The following is a 26,463-nucleotide window of genomic DNA, read 5'->3' as shown; positions in this document are numbered from 1 at the left end:
TGAATCCCTGGTAGGACATGAAAGTTACATAGTGTAGCTTTAAGTCTTTCTTTTTTGTACCTTTTGTGTATTGCCTTGAGCAAGACAAAGACAAATTCCCACTTCACGTGGACAATAAACGTTGTATCCTATTATCATCATAATATCACCAGAAGATTGTTTCGGTTGCTTAATTTTATTCAGTGATGCGTTACAGAAATGTTGTTACTGTTCTCATCGATGCATAATGTAATTAATCACAAGCACATTTAATACCAGGCATTTCTTCGGGCGCCCAAAAACTACAAAAAAGGACCCAAAGCGGACCCTGTGACACTGCTCTTGAGCCGGAAGTATTAGCCGACTGTGTCAATCGCTCGATTGCATCCTTCACTAGCATGAAAAACGCTAATCTGCTAACCGGAGCTTCGCGCTAATTTCTTATTGAGCTCCTAACATCGTGCCTCAACTCATGCCGCTAACGGCCGCCGCCATTACGGGAGCCGCCATATTGGAACGGGCAAAAAATCCCAGTGGACCGATGCATAGCGATGAGGAGCGCTACTATGCGGTAAATACAACATAGATGATACTATACTAGAAAGACCGTAAACCGTACATACACGGGATTGGCATTAAAGTATTAGGTTTTATAAACCGTAAATGTACTGGTATGGCTCCAAATGTGTTAATAGCCATTGACGTCCCCAGATGTAAGAACCGTGTTTTCAGTGATTACGCTAAAGATAGCTAGCCTCTTTCCAACATAGGAATGGTTCTAGGTTGCTAGGCGAACGGTACAACCGGAAATTAACCGGAAGTGAAAACTGTCTCCTTCCACCTCAATGTAAATAGATTTACAAAAAGGCATTCATCTGGGATTCTTTTCCCAGATTGCGTTTTTGGTCAAAACAAGCTTTATTCAACAGCCCGTAACTAAAGAACCGATCACTTTCCCCCGATGGTCTTCATCATAATGAGCTGCTAGCGAGCAGCTAGCTAACACAAATGAGAAATGGCAGAATATTTGATAGGTGGTTATATTCCTTCTACTTTGATCGGACATCAATATTGTATACCTTGAACATTTACAGTACACTAACCATACAGATTATGCAATGTGATTTTTCTTTTTTTAAGCAAATTGTTGTGTAGGAATTGAAAAGTAATTTGAGTATTGTTACAAATTACAGCTCCCAGGGAGTTGAAGAAATAATACAACTTTTGAAATTAGTACCGGTATATGAATCATTTATTGCAATTATTATTATATTTTGTAAAAATATATTTAGTTAAGATATTTTGGTCTTTTTCTCCATTTATTTGATCGTATACAGTAGAGTAGACTGAGGGAGAGAGAGATGGGGAGTGACACGCAGCAAAGGTCGTCAAGATCAGGATTTGAAACCCGCGACACGCAGCTGTCGGTCTGCATTAGCAGCCTAGGTGTCCAGACTGCTACGCCAGCTGTATTGACTCCTGACCTTAGATCAGAAGCAGAAACTATTCTGTATTCTGTATTCTCCCAGAGTTCTGCTGGCTGAACTTGAAGAGCATCAAGATGCCTGGCCCTTCCTCATGCCCGTCAACCCCAAAGCTGTCCCTGGTTACAAGAAAATCATCAAGAAACCCATGGATTTCTCCACCATCAGAGAAAAGCTTGTCAACAGCGAGTATGTTCATTGTAGTCAGTATAAACACCCTTACTGGTCCATTTCTACCCTCTCAGAGATAAATGTACACTGAGGATTTTGCTGTGTACCATGCATGTTTTTCATGTTGAATGTCTTTTGAGGTTACTCATTCAGCTCGTCATTACATAGATTTGTATAATTCATTGATGTCAGAAATTTAATTCAATTTCTATTGATTTCAGATATCTAAATTTGGAGACATTCATCATCGACGTCAACTTGGTTTTTGACAACTGCGAAAAGTATAATGAGGATAATTCTGATATCGGACGGGCTGGCCACAACATGAGGAGATTCTTTGAAAAACGATGGACTGAACTGTTGAAGCAAATATTTTGAGGTAGCTTTGACTCATTTTTACAGAGACCAGATGTCTACACATTAAACTCCAATTCCAGCATTGAAGGCCCTCTTTTCTTTGGCAACACTAAAAGAATACGCAATTGTAATTCTACACATTTCTGACACTGATCCAGTGTGAGCAGAGAAATGCACCTTCTGTAACTATAAAGAATAAACAAACAGTGGACGAGCATCTTTAAGTGCAATACTGTTTCTTGTATTGAAATGCACTGACTCCATAATTATCAATGTTGTGACTTGGAAGAGACGATTCCCACTGTAATAGGATTTTTAAGTTTCTTTTTTTTACCATCATACTAGTGAATGTATTTAATTTCTTGTCTAATATTTATGTTGTAATGGTCCAATCTTTGTTTTCTAAGAAAAGGAAGAAAAGTACCAAGTAGCAAAACTGTTTAAAAATAAACAAATACAAATAAATAATGTTTTTTTATCAACCATTCAACAAGCCAATAAAAAAAGAAACATGTTGATAAAAATATGTTTACAGCTCTGTGCCTCTAGGGAGCCAGTAGACTTGTACGGTAATATACTGTTGCATTTGTGAATAAATGTTTGCAACTGCTTACTTGTAAAACACAGGGAAGCATCATTGACACATGTATATAGTGTTCATTTATGTCAATATTTGCAAGTCTTATTTGTAATATGTATAATATGTACATACAGTACAGTCTTGTTACAAATATTGTTTATGCCTTAGAGTGATTGTAGCATTTCATATTTGTCTTAAAGTAATACACATTGCCTGTACTGTATATCCACCCAAGAACACTGTGGTATTCTCAGTATTGGTAGTGCCTGCCCTTGGAAAAAGAAAAAAAAATGTGTGGTGGACATTAATGCAACTACTTGTTTTACAGTGTGTGTACTGTAGCCTCTGTCTGTACTACACAGTGTAGTGTAGGCCAGGTGACCCTCATACAAAATGTAAGTCCTTTGAGCTTCATATCATGAACATAACTAACTGATACAGTGCAGTTTGTTTCATCTCCTTGTATTTCCTGCAGCATGCCTCGTCCAGAAAAACACGGGACATTTGAAAGCACGTCTATTCAAACGTGTTCCACTGGCATCTAGAGTGTTTTCTTTACCAGGTCAGAGTACTTGAAGTTATTTTATTTATAAATATTGTGTAAAAAAACAACAAAAAAACTAGCAAGTTTTGTAGGATTGTTATTTTGAATTAGTCGGTGTGTGGCACGGATCTAATAAAACATGTTTTTTAAACCTAGCAGTAGTACCTGTTTTCATTTAATGAGTTTGACTGCATCTGGGTATTCAATATTATGTCGAAGTTATCCTTTCTGAAATAAAATGTAATAGGCCTATGCCATTATTTTGTCAACACTTCTCCATTTGAAAGTCTGGAGTTTAAATGTTTTTGCTTTGCTTTGAGGCAGTCTGTCTTTGTGTTCTTATTTGGTTCCTCTTTTCATGTATGTAGCTACTAAATTGAGGTTAGGTTGTTGTGATATTGGATGGCAACATGCTCAATATGCATTAAAGCCCTTTAATGAAATCACTGCAGAATCAGAAAGTATACTAATGTTTGTATCAAGTTGTTTTACGAAGACAAAATGACATTTGACCAAATCTACAGTGGCCTACTGTAAATTGGAATAAACCATTTATATTTATGGTAAAATTGCTTGCAAAACCCACTGTTTTGCAAGCAATTTTCAGTCAAATGTTTGCCTGCTAGTTAGTATGCTGCTGTTATTAACAAAGAACGAGTGACCTTAGTACACAGTCAGCGTCACATGACAGATACATGGTGAGTGTTGGCAGAGCAATAAAACAAGTGTGTTGAAGTTGAACTGTTCTACATAAAGGGCAACGCACACACGCTGAGTGAGAGACACGCAGTCGGAGGTAAGTTTGTTCAGTGGCAGACTGTCAGTAGCCTACCATTTACTGAATGAATGCTTGGGTATTTTGCGCCACCTTGTGAGTAAACCGTTTCATTTGCAGATCCAGGCTGGAGTGGACAGTGGACCCGCCTCGACAACATCACAAAATGGTGTCATTAATGTGCACTCTTGAACATCATAGAGACGAGGTAAATTGTTGTGACTTTTCCCCTACACTGTTAGCGACATGTTCGGGTGACAAAACCATACGCCTTTATGACACGAATGACTTCTCGGAGCTTCCCTTTTCGCCTCTCTCGGGCCACGGATACGGCGTCCACTGCTGTCGCTTCAGTTCTTGTGGCGGATACCTGGTGACATGCTCCACAGACGCGTCTATAATGATCTGGAGCTCAGCGACAGGTGAGCAGCAGAGCAGTGCAGTGGTGGAAAGTTACTAAGTAGGCTACATTTAAGTAGGCCTACTACTTGAGTACAATTTTAGGTATTTGTACTTGAGTATTTCCAATACAATATGTATAGGCTACTTCAAATATTGAACTTGAACCTATAATTGGTTTATTTCAATCTGAATCCAACATATAAAACAAATATTTAAAAAGAAAATATTGTTGGTTCAATTTGAATTCAGCAAACAGAAATTTGCTAATTTTTCCTTTTTTGTTCAAAATTTAAAAATTGTGAAAACGCATGAGAAAAATTGTAGGCATCTTAGTATAAGTATGCAGTATAGGCTACCACTACAATGTCATCATTCTTCGACCGCTGTTGAGATCATGGATTTCACAATGCCAGTATACTACTGGAAGTACAGTGTCCCCCCAGCCAGTGTCCCTCATTGTCCCCCCAGCCAGTGTCCCTCATTGTCCAGCCAGCCAGTGACCCCCCCCCCCCCCCCCCCCCCAGTGTCCACCCACTGTCCCCCCAGCCAGTGACTTATTTAAGTATTTAAATATATTGTATATTCATATATTGACCCATGTAATTTTTCCTCGTGTTCCTCGCGACCAAGGGAACAGAAGAGTCATTTGACTTCTGTTTTTTTATTCAGAATCAACAAATGGAGCTAATGGAGCAGTGTTGACTTTAGGGAATCAGACTGAATATATAAAAAAGAAAAACAAACCACAATTTGTTTGTTGGATTCAAATTGAACCAACAAATTATACTAAGGTCCCTTGACTATTGTGTCAAGGGATCTTGTGATTTTTTACACCATTTTTTAATAATGAACAAATAAAGGAAAATTAGCACATTTCTGTTTGCTGAATTCAAATTGAACCAACAAAAATCACAAAAACAATGTTTTATATAATTGGATTCAGATTAAAATAAGCCAATTATAGAGCGTCGCAGTCCCGCCCCATCGATCAGAGACCCGGAAAAGAATTCCCTGTTCATTTTCTTCATAGACTTTTAAAGACGTTTACATGACAATAAACACAATGTTTTGGGCCGAACAAATAATTAGAAGAAAGAGGTTACAACACTTTTTTTGTTGTTTTTCTTCTTTGTAATTATTTGTTTGGTCCAAAATATTGTGTTTGTTGTCATGATTTGTCATGACTCGAGTTGGCTATGGGGAAAATGCATTGGGAATTATTTCCTGGGCCTGGCGTCGTCATGAAAGGGGTGGGACTGCAACGCTCTATACTAAGATACCCTGACCCTACTCCACTACATTTATTTGAAAACTTTAGTTACTATAGTTACTTTGTAGATTTGTATTATATCCTAATTAGTATTACAAAACACTTCAGCACTATATACATTTCAGCCATTGAAAATTGTTAGATTTTCTAAAGATTTTTAACATTTGAAAGTTTATGAAATGGGACATTCTGCATAATGAGTAGCCTACTTTGACATGGTATCTACCTAGGCTACTAGGTCTACATTTTGATGCCTATACTTTAGTACAACTCAAATGTATTTTACTTGTGACAGAGTAGGCCTATTTCTACATTTACATTGCAGTATTGATACTTTTACTTAAGTAAACATTTTGAATACTTTTATCAACGCTGCAGGTGAGGTGCTGGGGACACTTGAGCACCCAGGCCGCAGCCCGGTTAGAGCATGCGCACTGGCACCCGATAGCACCCAGCTCCTGTCTGGGGCCTGTGACGGAACCGTGGCGGTCTGGGACTTTAGCTCCAAAACACTGAGCAGGTATAAATGTATACAGTTGAATTGTCGAAAATAATTGTCAAATGTGTGTTTTTTTACTCTGATATCATATCACACATTTTAAATGAAATAATCACACCACTGATAGGCATCTGTTTTTTAAACCCAAGTGTGCCCACACTAGCCTAATGACTGTGATGAGTTACACAGCACAGTGGTGACGAACAGGTGTTTTTAATTGACCCGACGAAGCTGTTTAATTAATTAATTCTCAATCATAACTCGGTGTGCAGGTTATATCCTATACAATTAACCCAGCAGCACCCACTGATGATGTGGTATAATAGCACTTATTGCTTAGTAATTCTTGTCAAGAGTGACAAGCAGATATATTACTCAGTAGGCCTATATCCTACCCCATTTTGACTGTTAAAACATGAACCCCCAAAAAGGCTTGTTTTTTTTATAGGTGTATAGCTGTAAGTGAGGCCAGTGTGGTTGCATGCTGCTTCACACCATGTGGCCAGATGTTTGTGACTGGCTGCACCTATGGTGCCATCAAACTGTGGGATATCCATGGCGACCTGCTCCACTCTGAGAGGGATGCCCATGACCTGGGAGTCACCTGCTGCAACTTTGCTCACCAGTATAAAAGTGGTGAGATTCCTGCCCTAGGGGTTCAATACTGGGTCACATTTTGTTTTCTCTGTACAAGATGTTCATGCCTAGATGTATGCCTATGATGTAGATGATAGTTGTATGTCATATGGTAGGGACTTCCTCATGTCTGATTTTAAACACAAATAAATCACACGTGTGAAGTGATGGGCGCTAATATATTAAAGTCTAACTCGTGTTGATTAGGTGATGTAATGGTGATGTGAAACAAACGGTGCAAACACAAACATTAAACGCCATTAACAATAAAGAGACAATGACGTAATGAGGCACATTATGACGTAAATCTTCCCTTCATTGTCGATGTCGTTTACAAAACAAACATTGAACTAAAGACAAACATTAAACTTGTATATAGGAGGGGCTAGCGCCCCTCAAAAATACATGAGGCCAGTCACAACAGTAGGGACAAAACGGCACCTTGGGCAGTGCATGGAACCGTCCGGTTGCCTTAATAGTGTGAGATGTATAGATTTTGGGGCCTAAATAATATATTAGAAGCTTTTTATCAAGAATTGATCAATGTCACCATTTTTTTGTACATAGTGTACAACCTTTTTCTTTTTTTCAAAAGGGCATATTGCCAAAAGGGCAGTGTCTATCTGTGCACGCCACTGCAAATTGGTCTTGCACAGGTGTGACGACACTCAAGCCCCTAGAACAGATACTGTAAGAGCCATGAAGGTATTTGATTAAAAAAAATAATAATGTTCCATCACTGCTAAATCTGGTGTATTTACACAGCATTATATGTGTGGTGGTCATCATATGCGCTGCCCCCCCCCCCCCCCAAATAAACGTATACATAAATAAAATACATAAATTCAGTTTTTGATATATTTTTAATGTATCACTCAAAGACACAGTGACAACTAATGGATGGACAACTCTCAACACAATAAGTGCATTTAATTTGACTATGCATGCAGCATGTACATTCCTTGTGTCTTTTTTACATGTGGCTCTGCAAGATACTAACCATCAATGACAGGGTGTAAAGGTGGTTGCACACTGGACGCGTTTTTCGGAAAACCGATGGGGTAACCCGCTAAAAATCCGAAAAACGCGCTCTGTGTGCAGGGACCTTAAACGTGTCTTGTCTTTTTGCCTGCCTACACCTGTCTGTCTAGCGCTAACACAGCACAAACCACTTGACCGATTAGTGCCAAACTTTGTATGCACACTACCAGCAAGCCACAGAAGTACATCCACACAAACACTGATGGTTTGAGAGTGAAATGTGACGCTTTTGTTCTCTAGATGGTTGCATGGAGTTTCGATTGGCCTCCTGTGGACAAGACAGCCTGCTAAAGATATGGATTGTTTCCCAGCATGGAGGAACAGGTACAGCAGGCCCCCCTGCATTCCCTTTTCCACCACCTGGGAGAGAGGGTCAATCTTGAAATCTCATTTCATCAGGTCTAGTGTGTGGAATAAATGACAGTGGGGGGAAGAGACCCATTAATAATGGATCATCACTTTTGACATTCTGCACATTCATGCAGCAGAGGAAGGTGTGCGTCTGGGCCGGGCAATATATAAATAATATATTATCTATCTTTGTATGAGACTATATATTGTTTTGGATTTCGGATATTATGATAGTATAGTATATAATAATGTAGTGTCCAATACTTTGGCACTACGTGGTTACTGGCAGCCAGGGAGGTTGTTCAGACGTGTGTTCAATAACTCCAAGTCCAAACGTTGTACTATACTTCAGCATGAAATAAATACATAAACCGTGAAACGCATAGAGATATACAGACCACAGCTCTAAGAACACAATTGAAAACAGTATCTCTCTCCCAATCAGCAACACCTGTTGCTTGATTGGGGATACATTAAATACCTTGGCCTTGACCATGCCCTGTGGTGACGTCATCAAATTACTACAAAACAATCTATAGACATCATATGGCTCTTAATATGATGATAATATATCTATAAATGCACCCTGTCTCTGTACGTCTGTCTGTACAACAGTGTACATACGTGCGTGTGTGTCTGTAATCCATGTAACTCGAGAACCATTCTCCCCACCGACTTCAAATTCGACACACACACACACGTTCCACACCCCCACAGGGAGTGTAGTGCCCGATGCGATGCCGAGTCAGTTGAACCCACGGTTGTCCAGAACCGCCACAAAAGGCCTCTGCCCGGGCTCTGGCCCTTGCCCAGGCTCTATATTATGGAGGGCTCCATACAGTATATTATATGGAGCTGGCCTGTTCTGACATCACAACACTCCATACTGTATTTGGGCATACCTGACACAGAACTCCATATATAGGAATAAAGGACACAGAGAGACAGATACAGAAATTTCCATAAATGGGCATAAAAGGGACACAGACAGATGGGTGGAACGGGTACTCTGACATGGGTACAACAGGTATTGCTTAGGCGGGTGGGGCATGGATCTCCAACTTCCATCGTTACTGACTCTGTGCTCTACATCCGGGCACCGGTTAGTATCATGATAGATAGAGAACCGAAGTCTGATGTCAATATCGGTAGAGGGCACCAAGTCCACTGGTTCATGTACTGTATATGTGTTGCCGTGGTAACATCTGTTTCTGGAGATGATGTGTGATGTGTGGGCCATGCAGTGACCCACTGGGAAGTCCACAGAGAGGCTTTCTCTCTGCACAACCTCTACATAGGGCACAGACCTATGTAGAGAAAACACCCATTTTACACTGTAGTCTCTTTGCCTTTCTGCTCTCTCTCATTGCCCCGTTGAACCCACTGCTATGGGAAGTCGGCAGGTGAGGATATTTGACAGTGGGTGGAGGGGTAAGAGATTACTTGAACCACATGCCCAATTTTGAAGATACAAATCTCATGTGGTTCGATGTTACATCTCAGGATTGTTCGCCATACTGTTTTGTGGCTATTCAATCACGCATACAAATAACCAAGTAAACTTTTAGGAATTGTAGGAATTGTAATGATAGGAATTGTGGTGTTTAATACAGTACTTTTACAGTATTTGGTATTCATGCTGAACTGCTTCAGCTTAGGCATTCTGAACAGTGTGGACACGTTTGTATACAATGCTATTTCGGGCCAATTTTTGTGTATAAGAAGTCTTCTAACCTTTTGCAGATGCGGTAGTCAGTGGGGAGTCCAGTTGATGGCTACTCGGCACTCAGCAGTTATTGACAGAAAAGTTAGCTGTAAATGGATTGCAGAGGGTTGACAGTGATTTGGTCTGAAGTCTGCCAGAGTTTGTGTGCGTGTGACCATGTGGGTGGGGAAATGGGGTGCTTAGGTGAGCATGCACCTGAATTCATGTGAAGTTTACTGTGAAAATAAGTTTTGCTGATCAAATGTGGACAGACCATGGTGCCATATGAGGTCTGACTAACTTTGCTCATGTGTGTTTGCACGCGTGTGTGTGTGTGTGTGTGTGTGTGTGTGTGTGTGTGTGTGTGTGTGTGTGTGTGTGTGTGTGTGTGTGTGTGTGTGTGTGTGTGTGTGTGTGTGTGTGTGTGTGTGTGTGTGTGTGTGTGTGTGTGTGTGTGTGTGTGTGTGTGTGTGTGTGTGTGTGTGTGTGTGTGTGTGTGTGTGCGCGCGCATGCCTTATTGATTCTCAGCCTGTGAGATGACGCTGCTACACACGCTCACTGGACAATCAGCCCCGGTCCTCTCCTGTGCATTCTCCTGGGACGGAGAGATGGTTGTCTCAGGGTAACAGGCTGTCCCTTGACATACAAGCCTTTCTGTTATCGCTGCAGCATCTAATCAGCACTGACAAATATTTCCTCCAAATCAAAATATTACCGCTTTTACTTTAAACAGCACATGCTGATCCTGCTGTTTCTTTATTTGGTCACTAGGGGAGTGTGTCTTGCCATTTTAAGGCTCCTGCTGGCTTGTCTTCCAGATTAATGGCTTCAGCAGCAGTCACAGCAGTCTTCTTTCGTATGCTTAAGTTTTGAAATATTTGCCTGGATTGTCTTGCACTTCTGTTGCATGCAATTTTGTCTTTCATTAACTACATCATGATCTTGAGAAATAACAGCAATATTGTTTTCTGTTGTCATCCAACAGCTCAGTGGACAAAACCATCGCAGTGTATGACGCAGTGCGTAAACCTATTATTTTATAAAGTGTGTTCAACGTTTGTACTGAAGTAACTGATGCACTTGATGCCTCTCATGCCTACATCACAATCTCTAAGGCCTCACTCACACTGTTGCAACATGCATACAACATTTGTCTTGTCTTGTCCATGTTTAATGGCCGCCCCAATGCATTTCCAATGGAAGTCACATGGTTTGACAAAACATTTTTGTTTGATGGTTGTGTTGTGCCCCGCTCCCCCTCATCAAACAAAAACGTTTTGTCAAACCATGTGACTTCCATTGGCAATGCATTGCATTAAACACGGACAAGACACAAGACAAATGTTGTATGCATGTTGCAACAGTGTGAGTGAGGCCTAACAGTGATGGTAAACATATCTAATGCTAATGTTTTGTTTACGATTTCCTTCACAGAACCTGGGAGCTCTGCTCCACACTTTGAACGAGCACGACAGGTACCCCCCACCGACTGGCTGGTGTACAACCACCGTCTGAGATTAAATTACCTGATTTACTCTCCATCACCTTTGCTCTGTGCAGTGTGTGCATGCGGTGTTATGGACTTCACATCAGCAGAGTGCTTTGACATTTTTAGATTGTCGGTTTGTTGGATGTGTGGGTGTTCATTTTTTATTTCAGCGTTTTTTTTTCTTTCACCACAAAACATTAATTTGCCTTTTAACCACGTAAGCCCTATTTTATTCTTCGAGGCATGACAGTATCACATAAAAATAGCTGATCTACAAGCTCACAACACGTTACGATGCTATGCGTCGTGAACTTGTAGAGCAGCTATTTTCAGTTATAAACGGTCGTTCACCGAGCAATATAAGTACAAATCACACCTGTGTGAAGTGAGGGGTGCTAATATTTTAAAGTCTAACTCATGTTGATTAGGTGATGTAATGGTGATGTTAAACAAACGGTGCCAACACAAACACAATTCTCTTTATTGTTAATAGCATTTAATGTTTGTGTTAGGGACAAGTTGACGTACATTTTCCCTTCATTGTCAATGGCGTTTTTAAAACAAACATTGAACTAAAAACACACATTAAACCGCCCCTCACAAATATAGTTTTAAACCTTGCTCTAGGCCTGGAGCGTTAGCTCAACCGTCTGGGCCGTGGGTGCCGCGGGTTCGACTCCCGATCCTGATGGCCTTTTCCGCGTGTCACTCCCCATCTCTCCCCCTTTCTGTCTACTGTTCCCTATCAATAAAGGCATAAAGCCCAAAAAACAAATCTTAAAAAACAAAACAAAAAACTTGTTCTAACAAATACAATGGTGAACGATATAGTTATTGTTATATGTATAGTGCTTAGTGTGAATGGCCCTTAGGACTTGGGACACCAGGTTGAAAGTGGTTAAAGCCCAGTCTGTCTGTAATGTATTAGGACTATATTAACAGGCCTTATTCTGTTCTACCCCCCCCCCCTCCTCCCCCCCCCCCCTCCCCCAGGTATGTGACAGCTGTAGCCCTGTCCCCCAGCATGCCCTGGATTGCCACTGGTTCCATGGATAAAACTGTTAAAGTGTGGAGGACAGGGGACGGAGACGGTGCGATCGGTTAGTGAGCATAACAAGGAAACTGGAACTTTTCCAGGTGTCATTATTTACTAGACAAAAAACTTTGGAGGCCCCATCCTTCCCCAGCGAAAAAAGTACAAACAGAAGCTTCCTGGGAACATAAATGTGACTGTTTCTTTATTCACATTTACCCCAATGTTTAATTGGGCCAGCAGGGTTGAGGAACTGGGGCCTTTGAGACCTTCTGCCTTTTAAATACAAACATCACAATACTTGGAACATCACATAAAAAAACTAGATAAAGTGCCCCTCGGGGCACAGGTCTCCACCAGGGCAGGTCAGGATGTGGCCTCCTGGTGACGCTATAATAGGCCAATGTGAAAAGGGTGCCATTTCTTCTTATGCCTTGGATGGCAAGTGGATGATTTGATGCATTTTTTCCCACAAATGTGTTTTGCAAAAATCCACCTGTTGGTGGCGCTATAACAGGCCAATGTGAAAAGGTGGGATATATTCCTCAGACTAGTAGGAAAGTCTGTGAAAGATTTCATGTAAATTGCACGCTGCGTTCATGATTTGAGGCTATTTGTTCAAAACGGGCCAATCCTGCAAACTTTGAAAGCCAATGTTGGCCAATTAGGATGGAATATGAAATATCGGACAGATCTATCTTGAACACATGACTATACAGATGGTGTGTAATGATTTGCAGGATGTTTGGACAGAATCTGGAGGAGTAATATCAAAAAATGCGTTTTACAAAAGTCGGCCTCCTGGTGGCGCTATAACAGGTCGTTCTGGAAAATTTGGGGAAGAGGTTCATCGATGGCATCCAGGGAGTGTGTGTGCAAAATTTGGCATCGACCCGGTTAACCGTGCCGGAGATTAGCTGGTAACAGATGGACGGACACACACACACACACACACACACACACACACACACACACACACACACACGGACGGAGTGCAAAACATACAGTACTACTTTTGACCAGAATGCAGCTGAGAGTTCAGACATTAGGAGGCCTCATCAGGCTTAATCTTAATCTGCCAGAACTCTGCCTCGTGTTGAGAATTCCAGACTATCCGAGTATCCGTTTTCTCCAAGAACAAGTGGTACAGGTGAAAAATGTCATAACTCCATCCGGAGCGGACCACAGCTCTGAGTGTGCTGGGTGGGTTTAACCATAAATCGCTTATTTTGATCAATTGAAAATTATTTATTTTATTTTATTTTTGTAGACGTCTGTCTTTCATAATGTCTCATAACTCTCCAAAGTGTCCTGTCCCAAATGGGCTGCCGTAGTGGACGATTTATCGTTAAACCCACTGTGCATGCTCGGAACTGCGTGGGCCCTGAGTCTGTACCACTCGTTCTTGGATATATAATAACATCAGGTTAAGGTAAGAAAATGGCTAGTCTGGAATTATCCTTTAACAAAGCAAATTGCATCTCTCCATAAATCTCTGGCTGTCTTTTACTTTAAAGGACCTATAACATAAAATATAACTTTTTCAATTTATTTTGTGTTTGTGGGGCTTTGTGTTTTCTATCCCCACAAATAACCAATTTTGAACAATCAGGCTTTCATATCATATGGGTGCTTTAATGGAAATTGCTCTCAGGAACAGCTCAACTGATTTTGTCACCCTGTCTCTTCTTTATTGTGTAGTTGCTGAACCACGGCAGCAGCCTACTTGTAAAGGTAAATAAATCTGTTTGTGTTAAAAACTAAATATATAATTGTGTGTTCCTCTGATCTACGTATATTGTAAAATCTTTGGCAGCCTTTATTTAACCATCTACAGTAGATGGTACGCTGCTCACTAACAGTCACTTGGTACAGCAAGAGAAGGAGATGGCAAGGCCTAGATAGACATGGGATAACTATGCAACATTTCCTTATTGGTCTGAAGATGTCAAGTTTATCTATAAAGAACTTGGGCGGGAACCCCTTTTGGTGTTCTAACCCTTCTGGACGGGAACCCCTCTTGGGGTTCTGTACAGTATGTACAGTATTCAAAAATGTAAATACTTTGATGCTGCTGTATAAATATTTGAAGTTTTTCAGAAAGCTTAGGTCAGGATTTAGATGTTTTTTTTTTAGAATAAGCCTCAGTCCAAAATGGGTTAAAGAACAAAACGTGTTTGCACCAAGTTCTTTATAGGGGGCTCAATTAAAAAAAAATCATAGTAACTATATACAAATAATTGTTTCAACCTATAACTATGTATCATGTAACACGTGCACTTTGAGAACATATAGGCACATATCATATATACATGTACTGTATATTATGCATACACACCCTCAAGTTATGGTACATTACAGAGGGCTGATTGAACAAAAAGTGGGGAAAATAGGTCAGTTACTGTCAGGGTTTGATTTGTTATTTTAAAAAAAAACAGGCAGATTTAGTTAAAAATAAACAAATCGCAAAAATAGCCAATCTACAACTTTACAATGCGATGTGACATGTGAGCGAGCTTGTAGATCTGCCAGTTTTTGGGTTAAATTAATATTTTGACAAATTTGCCCATACCTGGTTTGATGTGGTTTACATCAAATATATCAGAATTTGCATGTATTTATTCGGTGTCAACGGCAACGAAGATAAAACATATCCCTAGCAGTGATCAAAATGAATGACCAGACCAGAGGAGGGATTTCAAAAGCAGATGCAGGAACCCCCTCCACTACCCCCACCCTGGCCTGGTTACTAGGATATGCAAGACAGTAGTGTTCTATTAAAGGGTTATTTCAGATGTTTAAAGCTGTAGGAACTATTTTATGTGTCCAGTATCACTACGCCAGCAGCAGCACAAAACCATGACAGAGGGGTCAAAGGTAAGCGAAAGTTGCGCTATATGGTAGAAATAGGTTGACAATACAAATGACAGTAGTTTTGTGGCTTCATTTATTTTTAGTGCGTGGCCCCCAGTGCCCCCCACCAAATGACCGGAACTACTTAACATTCACCAAAACCCGACCAGAACTCCCACCACGGGACTCAGGCAATCAATTAATACCTTTGCAACCACTATATTAATGGCAAGTATTTCCTTCAGCTTTAATTCCAAAAATCTGAACTAACCCTTTAAGGCCCGACTGACCACTGTTAACATAACCGTTCCATGACTCGGCCTGCTAGGCAGGGTCACCGAGACGAGGCGTCAACTCTGCACAGTATCCATGTAGGCCTGATAAGTGAGACATCCATCACTTTGCACCGTGTTCTGGAACACCTCCACTGACTGCAGCAGTGCTGTAAATGAGCTTAGTGTTAAACCTCATACATACTCTGTCACACAACAGTGTCCAAAATAATTGATATTCATGGCGTGACGTGTTGTTATTTTTGGCATGTGGCGGAGTATAAATTAGGCGTACATCGTAAAATGTATTCATGGATTCATTCATCTATTATTTCACCAGTAAATTAAGGGTGTAATCATTCTTTGGGATAACTATATATCTCTGGAGGAGATTGAAAGATTATTTTGCAGGCAGGCGAAGGGGGGGAAAAGGCAAGGAGAGGGAAGGGTAAAGGTGAGGGGAATGCAAACATGCGGCCGGCGCGGTAATGAGATCCAGCTCCCCATCCGTCGGGTTATCATTCACATGGCCAATGATGGGAGATGGAAGCCATGAGGGGGTGCTGGAAAATAACTAAGTACATTTCATTTACTTATGTACTGTACTTAAGTAGATTTTGGGGGTATTTGTAGTACTCTACTTGAGTATTTCCAATACTTTTACTAATGTTGTACTCCACTACATCTCAGAGGCAAATATTGTATTTTTACTCCATTTACTCCATTTATTTGAAAACGTATTAGTTACTTTGTAGATTTAGATTATTAATACAAAAACAAAACATGAATTACCCCCATGTCAGCCCTATATTACATTTTGGCCATTTGAAAATAGACGATCTACAAGCTCACAATGTGCCACGATGCGACACATTGTGAGCTTGTAGATCTGCTATTTTCAAAATATTTTATACATTTGAAAACTTTAAATGGGACATTCTGCAATAGTGAGTACCTTCTACTTTTGGTACTTTGATGCCAATACTTTTGTACTTTTACTCAAGTACATTTTGAATTCTGGACTTTTACTTGTAACAGAGTAGTTATTGCAGTATTGATACAATTAAGTAAAACATTTGAGTATTTTTCCACCACTGGCTAATGACGGGAGTAGGATGCCATGAGGGTGCAGAGGAGGTGTCATTAGGGGGCCCAGCGCACTGCGGGACACTTTATCTCAGCCCCGTATGATAAATTATAGCTGCCCACTTTAGCCACATGCGTCATGATGCCAAGGTTGATGAGTTGCATACTGGCAGTAGGGCCTATTTGGAAAAAAAAAAAAAAATGACTTTCTTGGCATTGAAATGATTAATGAAAGCATCAATACTACTAGGAATCGAAAAAGGGGACATCGAAACCATTCGCACAGATTTTTTTTTGTTAGTTAAGTTAGTATCGGAAAAAGTATTGAATTTGGGAAAAGTTAATAGAATAGTTCCCTATGTACAACTTCAGATCAATTGCTGAACCCACAGAGGAGAAAAAGGTGTACAGAAAAACATACAGAGTGAAGTTGTACTGACTCTAGTACTGACTACGGTTAATGACTATGGTACAGTACAGACCATGGTGCTATGTGCACATACTGTATTCTTAATACTGGGACTGATGGGCTGTGTTCATGTGTGTTTGTTATGACCGAAAGAGAGACAGAGGAAGAAAGATAAAACGAGAAAGGAAGGGAACGAGGTTATCGCAAGTTTTCTATGGGTAGCCCTTTCATGTGGAATGTGTGGGAAGTGCTTGTTTGCATCAGATAAGCCCAAATTCAGGATGGTGTGTGTGTTTGTGGGGGGGGGGGGGGGGGTGTATTACGGCAAAACACTTCCTCCCTTCTTGTTGTGTGTTCTGCAGGAAGGAAGCCACCGGGTCACAGCAGGCTGCTGCTTGATGATTGGACAGAGGAGGACGTGGGGACTTGGCTGCATGAGGAAGGACTGGAGGAGCTTGTCAGCATCTTTAAAGTGAACAACATAGATGGGCCGGAGCTGAGCCAGCTAAACAAAGATATACTGGCCTCTGAGCTGGGGATTGGTAAGGATGAGTACACAAACAAGCACTTATAATAGCATGCACACGCACGCACGCACGTGCGCGCACGCGCACACACACACACACACACACACACACAGAAACATTAGGATTTATTGCTTTCTTCCTGGGGGTTCGTTTGTTTCTCCCAGTGTTATCGTGCAGTTTCTAATTGAAAGTACTGTATGCTGCAGGCATTTATCTGCTCTTTTATCTTGCCGTAACTCTTCCCTAAATGTGATAAAAAAGACAAATCTGGTTGCCGAGATAAAGTTTTACTGCCTGCCTATAGAGTCATTGGTCCTCATTCACAAAGGAGAAATACGCAAGAGTGTAACGGAAGCTTAACGGAAGCGTAAACAGATGCGGGAAATTCCGTCCGATCACGCAACGTTGTTTTGCCGTGCAATTCAAAGAGCGGTGTGTACCACAGGTACGCAGGTGTATGTTGTGAGGTACGCAGGTGAATGCGAGCGGGTGCCAAATGATCGGAAAATCAGCGGATAACTTAATTTGCATTGATCCACGCCCCATTTCACACCATAAAAGGCGTCAAGCATGACTCAGCAGACAGCAGTAAAAAAAACTAAAAAGAAGGCCTTACAGCTCAAACGAAATAGAGGTCCTCCTGACGGAATGCAACAAAATAATGATATTTTCCAGTATAGTGGCTTCACAAATTAAAATAAAAATGATTGCTGGAAAGAATTAGGCTATATTAGGAAATTAAAAGAAAATGATCTGACCATGTCAAGCGCCGGAGCGACGACCACCACCTGCAGTCTCTTTTTTTACATCCATATACCATTACATTTGTGCGTGATTCTTTATATTGTCTATAGCCTACCATTAAACTATATAAATCATTTTCCCAAGCTTACAAAACGGTGAACGCTGCTCCGCACCGCTGCAGCAATGTCAAGCTGACTTACGGTATAAAATGCAGCTTGGCCATTTATTTATTTAAGTTCGGGACCAAGGCAGCAAGCTAGCGTATACTTGGCAATTATATTATAAAGCCTTTTCTTTTCTATTGAACAATTGCTCACTCACACCTTTGCAGAGGTAAAACATATATCCGATATTTGTATCAGAGCTGCATTGATTCATGCGGGGAATAGATTAATATCATCTCACTGTCATCTGTCTGAATGCCATGTGGAGAATGGATTTGTTCTGATCATGGACACGTAGGCATAGGCCTATAGCTATTTAAAATTTCAACCATATACGGCGGGTAGCCTCCTCTTTGTCAGATCTAAGTGCAGGTTCATTTATGATGATGTCGTCATATTAAAATGATTCGCGAATTTCGCGAGACATTTGGCACCAAACTGGATTGATCTCATCAATGTAGTAGCCTACAGCCTAGCTATAAGTTCCCCATATTATAATTAATTAAGGTGCACTGGCTTAAAACTATGACTGGCCGAATTGCACGCGCTGATGCAATAATGTGGACTTGCATGTCTGTGAACCATAGAAATAATCTGTTCTGTCCGGGCCGGGCTCACCGCACATATTCATTTTCCAATTAATTCGTACAGTGCAGAATGCAGATAAGTGTATGTTCTTATTATAATTGTGAGTTTGTTTTTTAACATGCAGCGCGAGTCCGCGAGAGCCGATCTACAAGCTCACAACGCGTTGCACTGCGAGTAGAAAGCTGTCAAGTGAGCAGCGCAATCGCGCATGCTAGAAATATCCTAATAAATAAATAAAAAGGTGTCGGGCTTGCAGGGGCAGTTTCTGTATGGGACTCTAGGCTAACCTGCCTCTAGAATGCTTGCATTTAGGCATACAAGTGATACTTGGCTTTTATATAAGCTATCATTTTTTTTATGTGCTGACCAATGTTGACACATGCCTACATATTTTATCTGAGGTTTGGGGACTTTTAATTGAGTCAGCATGAAGACTAAAGCCTTCTGAATAAATCTACGCAAGCAGTACACGACCCTCTGAGGTGGCGCAGCTTATAGCGGAGTTTCCGACCAAACAACGTCACCGTCAAGTTCACGTTCAACTTCATGAATTCCCACGTAATGTGGGAATCCACGTAAATGCCTGTCCGCTCACGCTCCGCTCACGCTCCGCTCACGTTACGTAACGTTATGAGCGTAAACGCCGTTGTGAATGAGGCCCATAGTGTAGGGACAGTACCTTGCCAGATGACCTTTAAGTCACCAACAATCATAATCCTTCTGAGAATGAGATTAGTGGATTTAGGCTGGGCGAAGGTCCCGCCATTCATCCTCATACTGTATGTCGTCGCTGTCGGGTGGAAACCTTGTATGTCCAAAAGCGTTACTTTTCAGAAATTGTGTCCCAATGGATCCAATTATTATTATTTAGTCACAGGCTCTTGTTAATACTCGCATCACAAGCTCTTAATACTTTTCATTGGTTCAAATTATTAAAAACCCACAGACAAACTTCGTCACTTTCATTTAAAAAGAATGTTTGAAAATAGCAAGGCTAACCTAGCCGATCTACAGTACAAGCTCACAACGCATACAGTAGCATTGTGACACGTTGTGAGCTTGTAGATCAGCTAGTTTTTAATTAATTGACAAAAACATGACATTTTGGAGATAAGAAGGTTTCAGCCCGACAGCGATATGACCTCAAAATAGAGACATTTCTCTTCTGTTATCTGCTGTGGGCTGGCACACGATATATACCGGCCATTTACTGAGGGTATACACAGGTTCTGTACACACGCTCTTCTGCACCATTCCCTGTTTCCGTTGGAGTGTATCCAGACATCGATCCAATTAAAATTAGCTTAAAATGGATGCCGAGATATCACACTGTCCCCATCTCCTGAAGTACCACACCACTGCTGGTTAGTGACCAGAATGTTACTGAGATATGCAGACAAAAGGTAAAGCGTGTGTCTTTAGTATGGAGGACAGCTCTCATCATTAGCAGAGGCTACTGTCCTTTGTTCTCTGCAAACTATCATATTCTAGCCGTGGTGTTTATGTAGGCGCACGCACACACATACACGCGTCACGCACGCACACACGCAGAGTCGAAATTAGATTCCAGTCTGCTTTACTTTATGAAATATTCATGAATCTTTAAGTGAGAGGGAAAAAAAAGTTCTTCGGCGACATAATTCAATGCACCTCTGTAGAGACTTAGGCAGAATCCTTATTTACCCTGACTTTGAATACACGCATGCACAGCCGCACGCGCACGCGCGCACACACACACACACACACACACACACACACACACACACACACACACACACACACACACACACACACACACACACACACACACACACACACACACACACACACACACACACACAGCTACCTTTCTGGACATTTTTTTCCCACTCTCCATGAAATAGAACAGATTGTGGCTCTCCAGCCTGCCTTTACTGCAATTTTATTTTCATGTCACGTTAAAGCATCAGTCTAAATGCAAATGCAGTATTTAGGATTGCGCTTCTCTCCACTGTTCCTGTAAAATAAATATATATATAAATATATATATTATATTAAAAAAAAACATATATATATATATATATATATATATATACACACACACTCTCACACACACACACACACACACATACATACAGGGGTGTATGTATGTATGTATGTATGTATGTATGTATGTATGTATGTATGTATGTATGTATGTATGTATGTATGTATGTAAAGATGGAAAAAGTGCAGAGGAGCACAGCACAGGTTTAGTTAATTGAATGAAGTCTTAATGAGTTTGATTTTGACTTTGAGAAGACATTCTGGCTAAGCTCCAAACTCTCATATCTCCCTTTGGGAGTTCAACCATTTGTTTTATTAATGCTGCATCTGCACAGCATTTTTATTTTTAATTCAATCACATCGCTCAAATCGTCTCAATGCAGGCTCACAGGGCTTTAATGAATGTAGGTGCAGGCTAATTGATTACGTAACTAATTGTATCAAGATGCTGAACCTGGTACCATCGTCGTTGTGTTGCGTTGGCATGTCTTGCGTGTGTTTGGAACATATTTTTTATCAAGAATGATTTTGAATGAATCAGATGCGCAGAAGCTTCTGTGCCTTTTCTCTCTCACCAAGGAAACACCATAGTTATATAAAAAGCAAAATACCCAGGGCCGTTTCTCAATAAGCGCACTTGTCAAAATGCGATAGTCAAAATGCGATAGTCAAAATGCGATAGTCAAAAAGCGATAGTCACAATGCGATGGTCACAATGCGATAGTCAAAATGCGATAGTCAAAATGCGATAGTCAAAATGCGATAGTCACAATGTGATAGTCACAATGCGATAGTCACAATGCGATATTCAAAATGCGATAGTCACAATGCGATAGTCACAATGCGATAGTCAAAATGCGATAGTCAAAATGCGATAGTCAAAATGCGATAGTCACAATGTGATAGTCACAATGCGATAGTCACAATGCGATAGTCACAATGCGATAGTCAAAATGCGATAGTCAAAATGCGATAGTCAAAAAGCGATAGTCAAAATGTGGAATGTCATCAGGTACTGTTCCAATCCTAAATTAGCATCTGGCCAAGTAAAGTCCAAATACCTGCATGTGAACGTTTTCCGCCCACTTTACCAATGCATCAGAGCTCATTTGTGTTGACTTCTCATAGCAAATTTCTCAGAATGCAACACCACCAGTGCTTGAAAAACATAACAGTTGACACAGACCCATAAGACTCGAAATGTCAAAATTCCTAAAACAAAAAAAGTCCCTGCCATGGATTAAAACACTGGGAAATCACCAGGCTTTACACATAAATGATAATAAATGTTAATAATAAATAAATACCAAATAGCGTATTTCTAGCGCATTCGAATTTCGAACCCTGGAGCGGATCAAACAAGTGGACCATGGCCCACCTAAAATATCTGGACTTGGCCCGCTTCCAAGCGAACAATGGTCCAGTTTGTTATAGGGGACCTAACATATAAAGTAAACCAAAATACAGTGCATCGTGTGTGTTCATTGAATTAAAAAAATAAACCACCAGTGTTGGGTCAGCTACATGTAGCTTAACTTGCCCAACACTAAAATCACTACTTGTGTACAATACATGTATCAATAATTAATTATTGTAGGCTAACTCATACAAGACTCTTGCAGTGTTAAAGGCTCGTCCATTTTTCCTATGATACTTCCCTGTCATTCATCTATGGCGCTTCCTATGGTGCCTCCCTGTCATTAGACTGTTTAACTGTATTATTATTGATATCAGCTGTGATCAATCGGGCCAATGATCAAAAGGTCACGGTGACGTCAATCTCAGGTTGTCTGGTTCTAGCCTCCCAGGCTGTGCCAGCCTGTGTGCGAAATCACGTTGAGAGAGAGAGCCGAAGCCTACTGACGACAGCAGCATACCAATACCAGCAGCATTCCAAATGAATGAGTCAGCTCTCTGCAGTGGGAGGCGAGGTTATTGGTAAAGCTCCCTTCAGTTCACCATGATTTTGTACCACTATGCCTCATTATATTCTGATCACCTCAGAATGCAGGCAATAAGAATGTCACTGCAGTGACTCCCTGAATTACACAGTCATCACAGTAGCCAGTCAGGAAGGTGGCATTATCGTGGTGGTCAGTATCCACCTAGTCTCCACCTGGAGTTAGGTGGTTTCATTATCGTGGTGGTCAGTATCCACCTAGTCTCCACCTGGAGTTAGGTGGTTTCATTATCGTGGTGGTCAGTATCCATCTAGTCTCCACCTGGAGTTAGGTGTTTTCCTCCCCACAGCAACGATATCGTCTTTACAGTCGGGGAAATTTTTCCTCGTATAAATCTAAATAATCAAAGCCTATAGCTTGGGGCGAAAAGCTAAAATTGGGGGTGTTGCTGGCCTAGTGGTCAAGGCGCATACACCACTATACAAAAATGTACCGTTACGCTATCTCTCCCATGGTCACTATCATGTCAGTATCATATTTATGAAAATAATTGAGAACATTCTGGCGCTAATGACATTCCCAAATGGGCATGAAATTGGTTGACGGATGCATGGAACTTTTAATTCATATTGTCTTCAATGGGCTATATGCACACACGCCATTTTGGAAAGAACTTGGACGCCTTCCCTACTTCCTTCACAGGTGTTACTGCTGATATAATGAAGGCTCTGTTCCATTCTGGTCGGCATGTTGGCTCACTGGAAACACTCTGCTACACTAGTGGGTCTCAAAGTGTCCTTGAGTGGGTTCCACTTCCAAATGGCCCCTGTACGGGTGAGTAACTCTGAGAGTGTATAAATGTACACTCTCAGAGTTATAGGGGTCCTTGAAATTAAAAAGTTTGAGAACCACTGCACAATAAATGGAACAGGGCCTTAATCATCGGTAACACCTGTGAAGGAAGTAGAGAAGCGGCCAGCAAGTAGGAAGAGTTATTTGTAGTTATTCTGTGTGCATATAGATCATTCATAGTAAATGGAGCACTTGCCGCACAATTCACCAGCCATGAATACTAACTGGACTGTTACCTTGCAGAGTCTGTGGGTTTGCGTGGTCGGCTCCTGAGGAAGATTGAGGCCCTGAAGGCAGAACAGAACGGTTCAGAAGCTCCAGATGAATTTGTGTGTCCCATCACCAGAGAGCTGATGAAAGACCCTGTCATTGCCACAGGTACAGTACTGTTCTCTTCATGTCTAAGCACTTTGAGTGTATGACAGTATCCATCGTTCATTATGAAGCCCTCTGTGGAACTGTGTGTGTGCCTACAGTCTATCCCCATTTGTTTATGATGAGAGCAATCTGGGAACCCATTGGCAAAACAAAGGAAAAACAGTGCCCTCTTTTCAGTCTGTCTCGAGAGACTAATATAAGAGTGGTCCACCTGCCCACTCACGGGCTGGCTCGCTCTTACATTAGACAATTTTAATTTAATGTAGGATACTAGAGCTAGAGCCCTATTTTGAAATTTGGGGATTCCCGTGGCCGAGTTGCTATCTTCCGCCACTAGCCATATCCCAAAAACACCTGCGCTGCTCGTTATGCATAAAGTGTGGTTTGGGCAAATATAATTGCATGCAGCATGGCCATGTTTTATCAAATAGTTGTTGAAAATAAGATACATTTCGAACCATAGACGTCACTCTATGGTCTTTATAGTATAGTATAAATAAAAAAGAAATCATTTTATATTTACCGCATAGTAGCATTCCACATCGCTAGGCAACGCTCAGCTCTTTTATTTTTTTACATCACCAAGATGGCGGCGAAAATGGCCGATTACTACTTCCGGTTCACGGGGGCGATCCGCAGGGTCTTCTTCGATTCGCGGGTCTTTTTCGATCCGCAGGGTCTTCTTCGATGCCTAGATCTACATAGACTCTAATAGCGGCGATCTACAGCAGCGTTTTTCTCTGAATTGAGGCTCAGATGAGGTGATACGAGGTGAGGGATGTTTTGGAGCTTAATAAAAAATTAGCACGAGGCTCCGGTTAGCATATTAGCGTTTTTAATGCTAGAGAAGGGTTAGATCGTTGGCTCGAAAATGGCCGATTACTACTTCCGGTTCACGGGGGCGATCCGCAGGGTCTTCTTCGATTCGCGGGTCTTTTTCGATCCGCAGGGTCTTCTTCGATTCGCGGGGTCTTCTTCGATTCGCGGGGTCTTCTTCGATTCGCGGGTCTTCTTCGATTCGCGGGTCTTCTTCGATTCGGGGGGGTTTTCTTCTCGCGGGTCTTTTTCGATTCGCAGGGTTTTCGTCTTTCGCGGGGTCTTTCTTTCGGTGGCCAATTTCATATAATTTTCGGGGTCCTTGATATGAAATATTGAGCACCACTGAAATAAAAACATAGGTATTTCAGAAAACTGTCAGGATTTTTTTAATGTTGACGTCAGGCCAACATTGTTGGTCGGGGCAGAGAATCAAACCTGTGGCCTCCTGTTTCCTAGGTCTGTCTGTAGTTGAGTTCAAAATCCCGAGAACATAGATACCGGTACCGGTATTGCAATGATAGATAGACTGTAGGATAGATATCTTTATCACAATGATAGATATCTATTACAATGATATATATCTTTATCACAATGATAGGATGTATGATAGATATCTGTATTACAATCATATGATGTATGATTATATTATATATAATTTCATGCATTAAATGACAACCCGGTTGTCTACAGTAGTATTGTGAGCTTGTAGATTTGAATGTTTTGGGACAATTTCTACATTTTAACACTTTGGTTCCCACCAAAGTCCTGAAAGGTTGTGAAAAAAGCTTAAATTTGCCTGTATCTAACTATCTAATGTATGCTACTTCCTCCCTAAACAACAGATGGCTATTCCTATGAGAAAGAAGCCATCGAGAGTTGGATCAAGGCCAAGAACCGATCGAGTCCCATGACCAACTTACCTCTGCAGACCACACTGGTCACTCCTAACAGGTCTCTGAAGATAGCCATAAGACGATGGAAATCCAGTCAGCAAATGTAAAAGCTTCATGATTCACCTTCATTATTAACACATATTTATGGGTAACATGTGCACTTAATCTGCAAAAAAAACAAATTGCAACTAGAAAAAGTGCTCATCTGAGCAAAGGTCTCCACCAGGTCGAGAACCTTTGTTGTGGGCGTGCATTGTTTGTTATTGAGTGATCATAGAAGTACTGTAGCAGTTAATAGCCAATAGATACGGAGATATATAACAAACTAGTGCAGTAGTATGTCGTCAAAGAATGATTTCTTTTTTTATCGCCAAACCATGAAAAATGACATACTATGATATGGTTAAGAATAACATAATTGTAATACAAGAGCAAGCATATGTCAGGGCATACATAGGACTCCAATGGAAACAAGAATGGGCAAGGACATTTTTTGCTGCTATCCTTTTAGACCAAGTGTTGTGTTTGACTGTACTGTTGCTTTTTTGTATTTCTGTCTAATAAAGTAATCAATCAATCAAGGAGGGTTGCTGTAGTGCAGAGTAAATAGTTTGAAATTCCTTAGGGAACAAAAC

General features: G+C 41.0%; 2 protein-coding genes across 9 annotated transcripts in view; both read left to right on the top strand.

Annotated features, from left to right (window-relative positions):
• baz2bb (bromodomain adjacent to zinc finger domain, 2Bb) overlaps positions 1-3,270 on the top strand; it is a 73,867-nt gene extending 70,597 nt beyond the window's left edge. For 6 of the 7 annotated variants that reach the window (XM_079519111.1, XM_079519110.1, XM_079519109.1 and 3 more), the window contains 2 exons: positions 1,509-1,652; positions 1,856-3,270. In XM_079519111.1, coding sequence (XP_079375237.1) covers positions 1,509-1,652; positions 1,856-2,012 — 301 coding nt within the window. In that variant the 3' untranslated portion in view covers positions 2,013-3,270. Of the gene's footprint in view, positions 1-1,508; positions 1,667-1,855 lie in introns of all 7 variants that reach the window. The other variant, XM_079519112.1, reaches the window with a different exon arrangement.
• Positions 3,271-3,849: 579 nt separating this feature from the next.
• LOC306934726 (WD repeat, SAM and U-box domain-containing protein 1) lies at positions 3,850-26,410 on the top strand. 2 transcript variants are annotated; one of them, XM_079517452.1, is made up of 14 exons: positions 3,871-3,911; positions 4,011-4,098; positions 4,245-4,312; positions 5,941-6,082; positions 6,510-6,697; positions 7,979-8,062; positions 10,324-10,417; positions 10,781-10,814; positions 11,230-11,270; positions 12,278-12,384; positions 14,019-14,051; positions 17,300-17,479; positions 23,982-24,116; positions 25,778-26,410. In XM_079517452.1, exons 3-14 carry the CDS (start codon positions 4,291-4,293, stop codon positions 25,933-25,935), a joined length of 1,218 nt encoding a protein of 405 aa, XP_079373578.1. In that variant the 5' UTR covers positions 3,871-3,911; positions 4,011-4,098; positions 4,245-4,290; the 3' UTR covers positions 25,936-26,410. The 2 variants fall into 2 exon arrangements, with proteins under 2 accessions (XP_079373577.1, XP_079373578.1); XM_079517451.1 differs by having other exon boundaries at positions 3,850-3,911; positions 4,011-4,312.
• The last annotated feature ends 53 nt before the right edge of the window (positions 26,411-26,463 follow it).

The sequence above is a fragment of the Electrona antarctica genome, assembly GCF_951216825.1.
Source record: "Electrona antarctica genome assembly, chromosome: 13".
NCBI lineage: Eukaryota > Metazoa > Chordata > Actinopteri > Myctophiformes > Myctophidae > Electrona > Electrona antarctica.
This window is presented reverse-complemented; position numbering and strand designations above follow the sequence as displayed.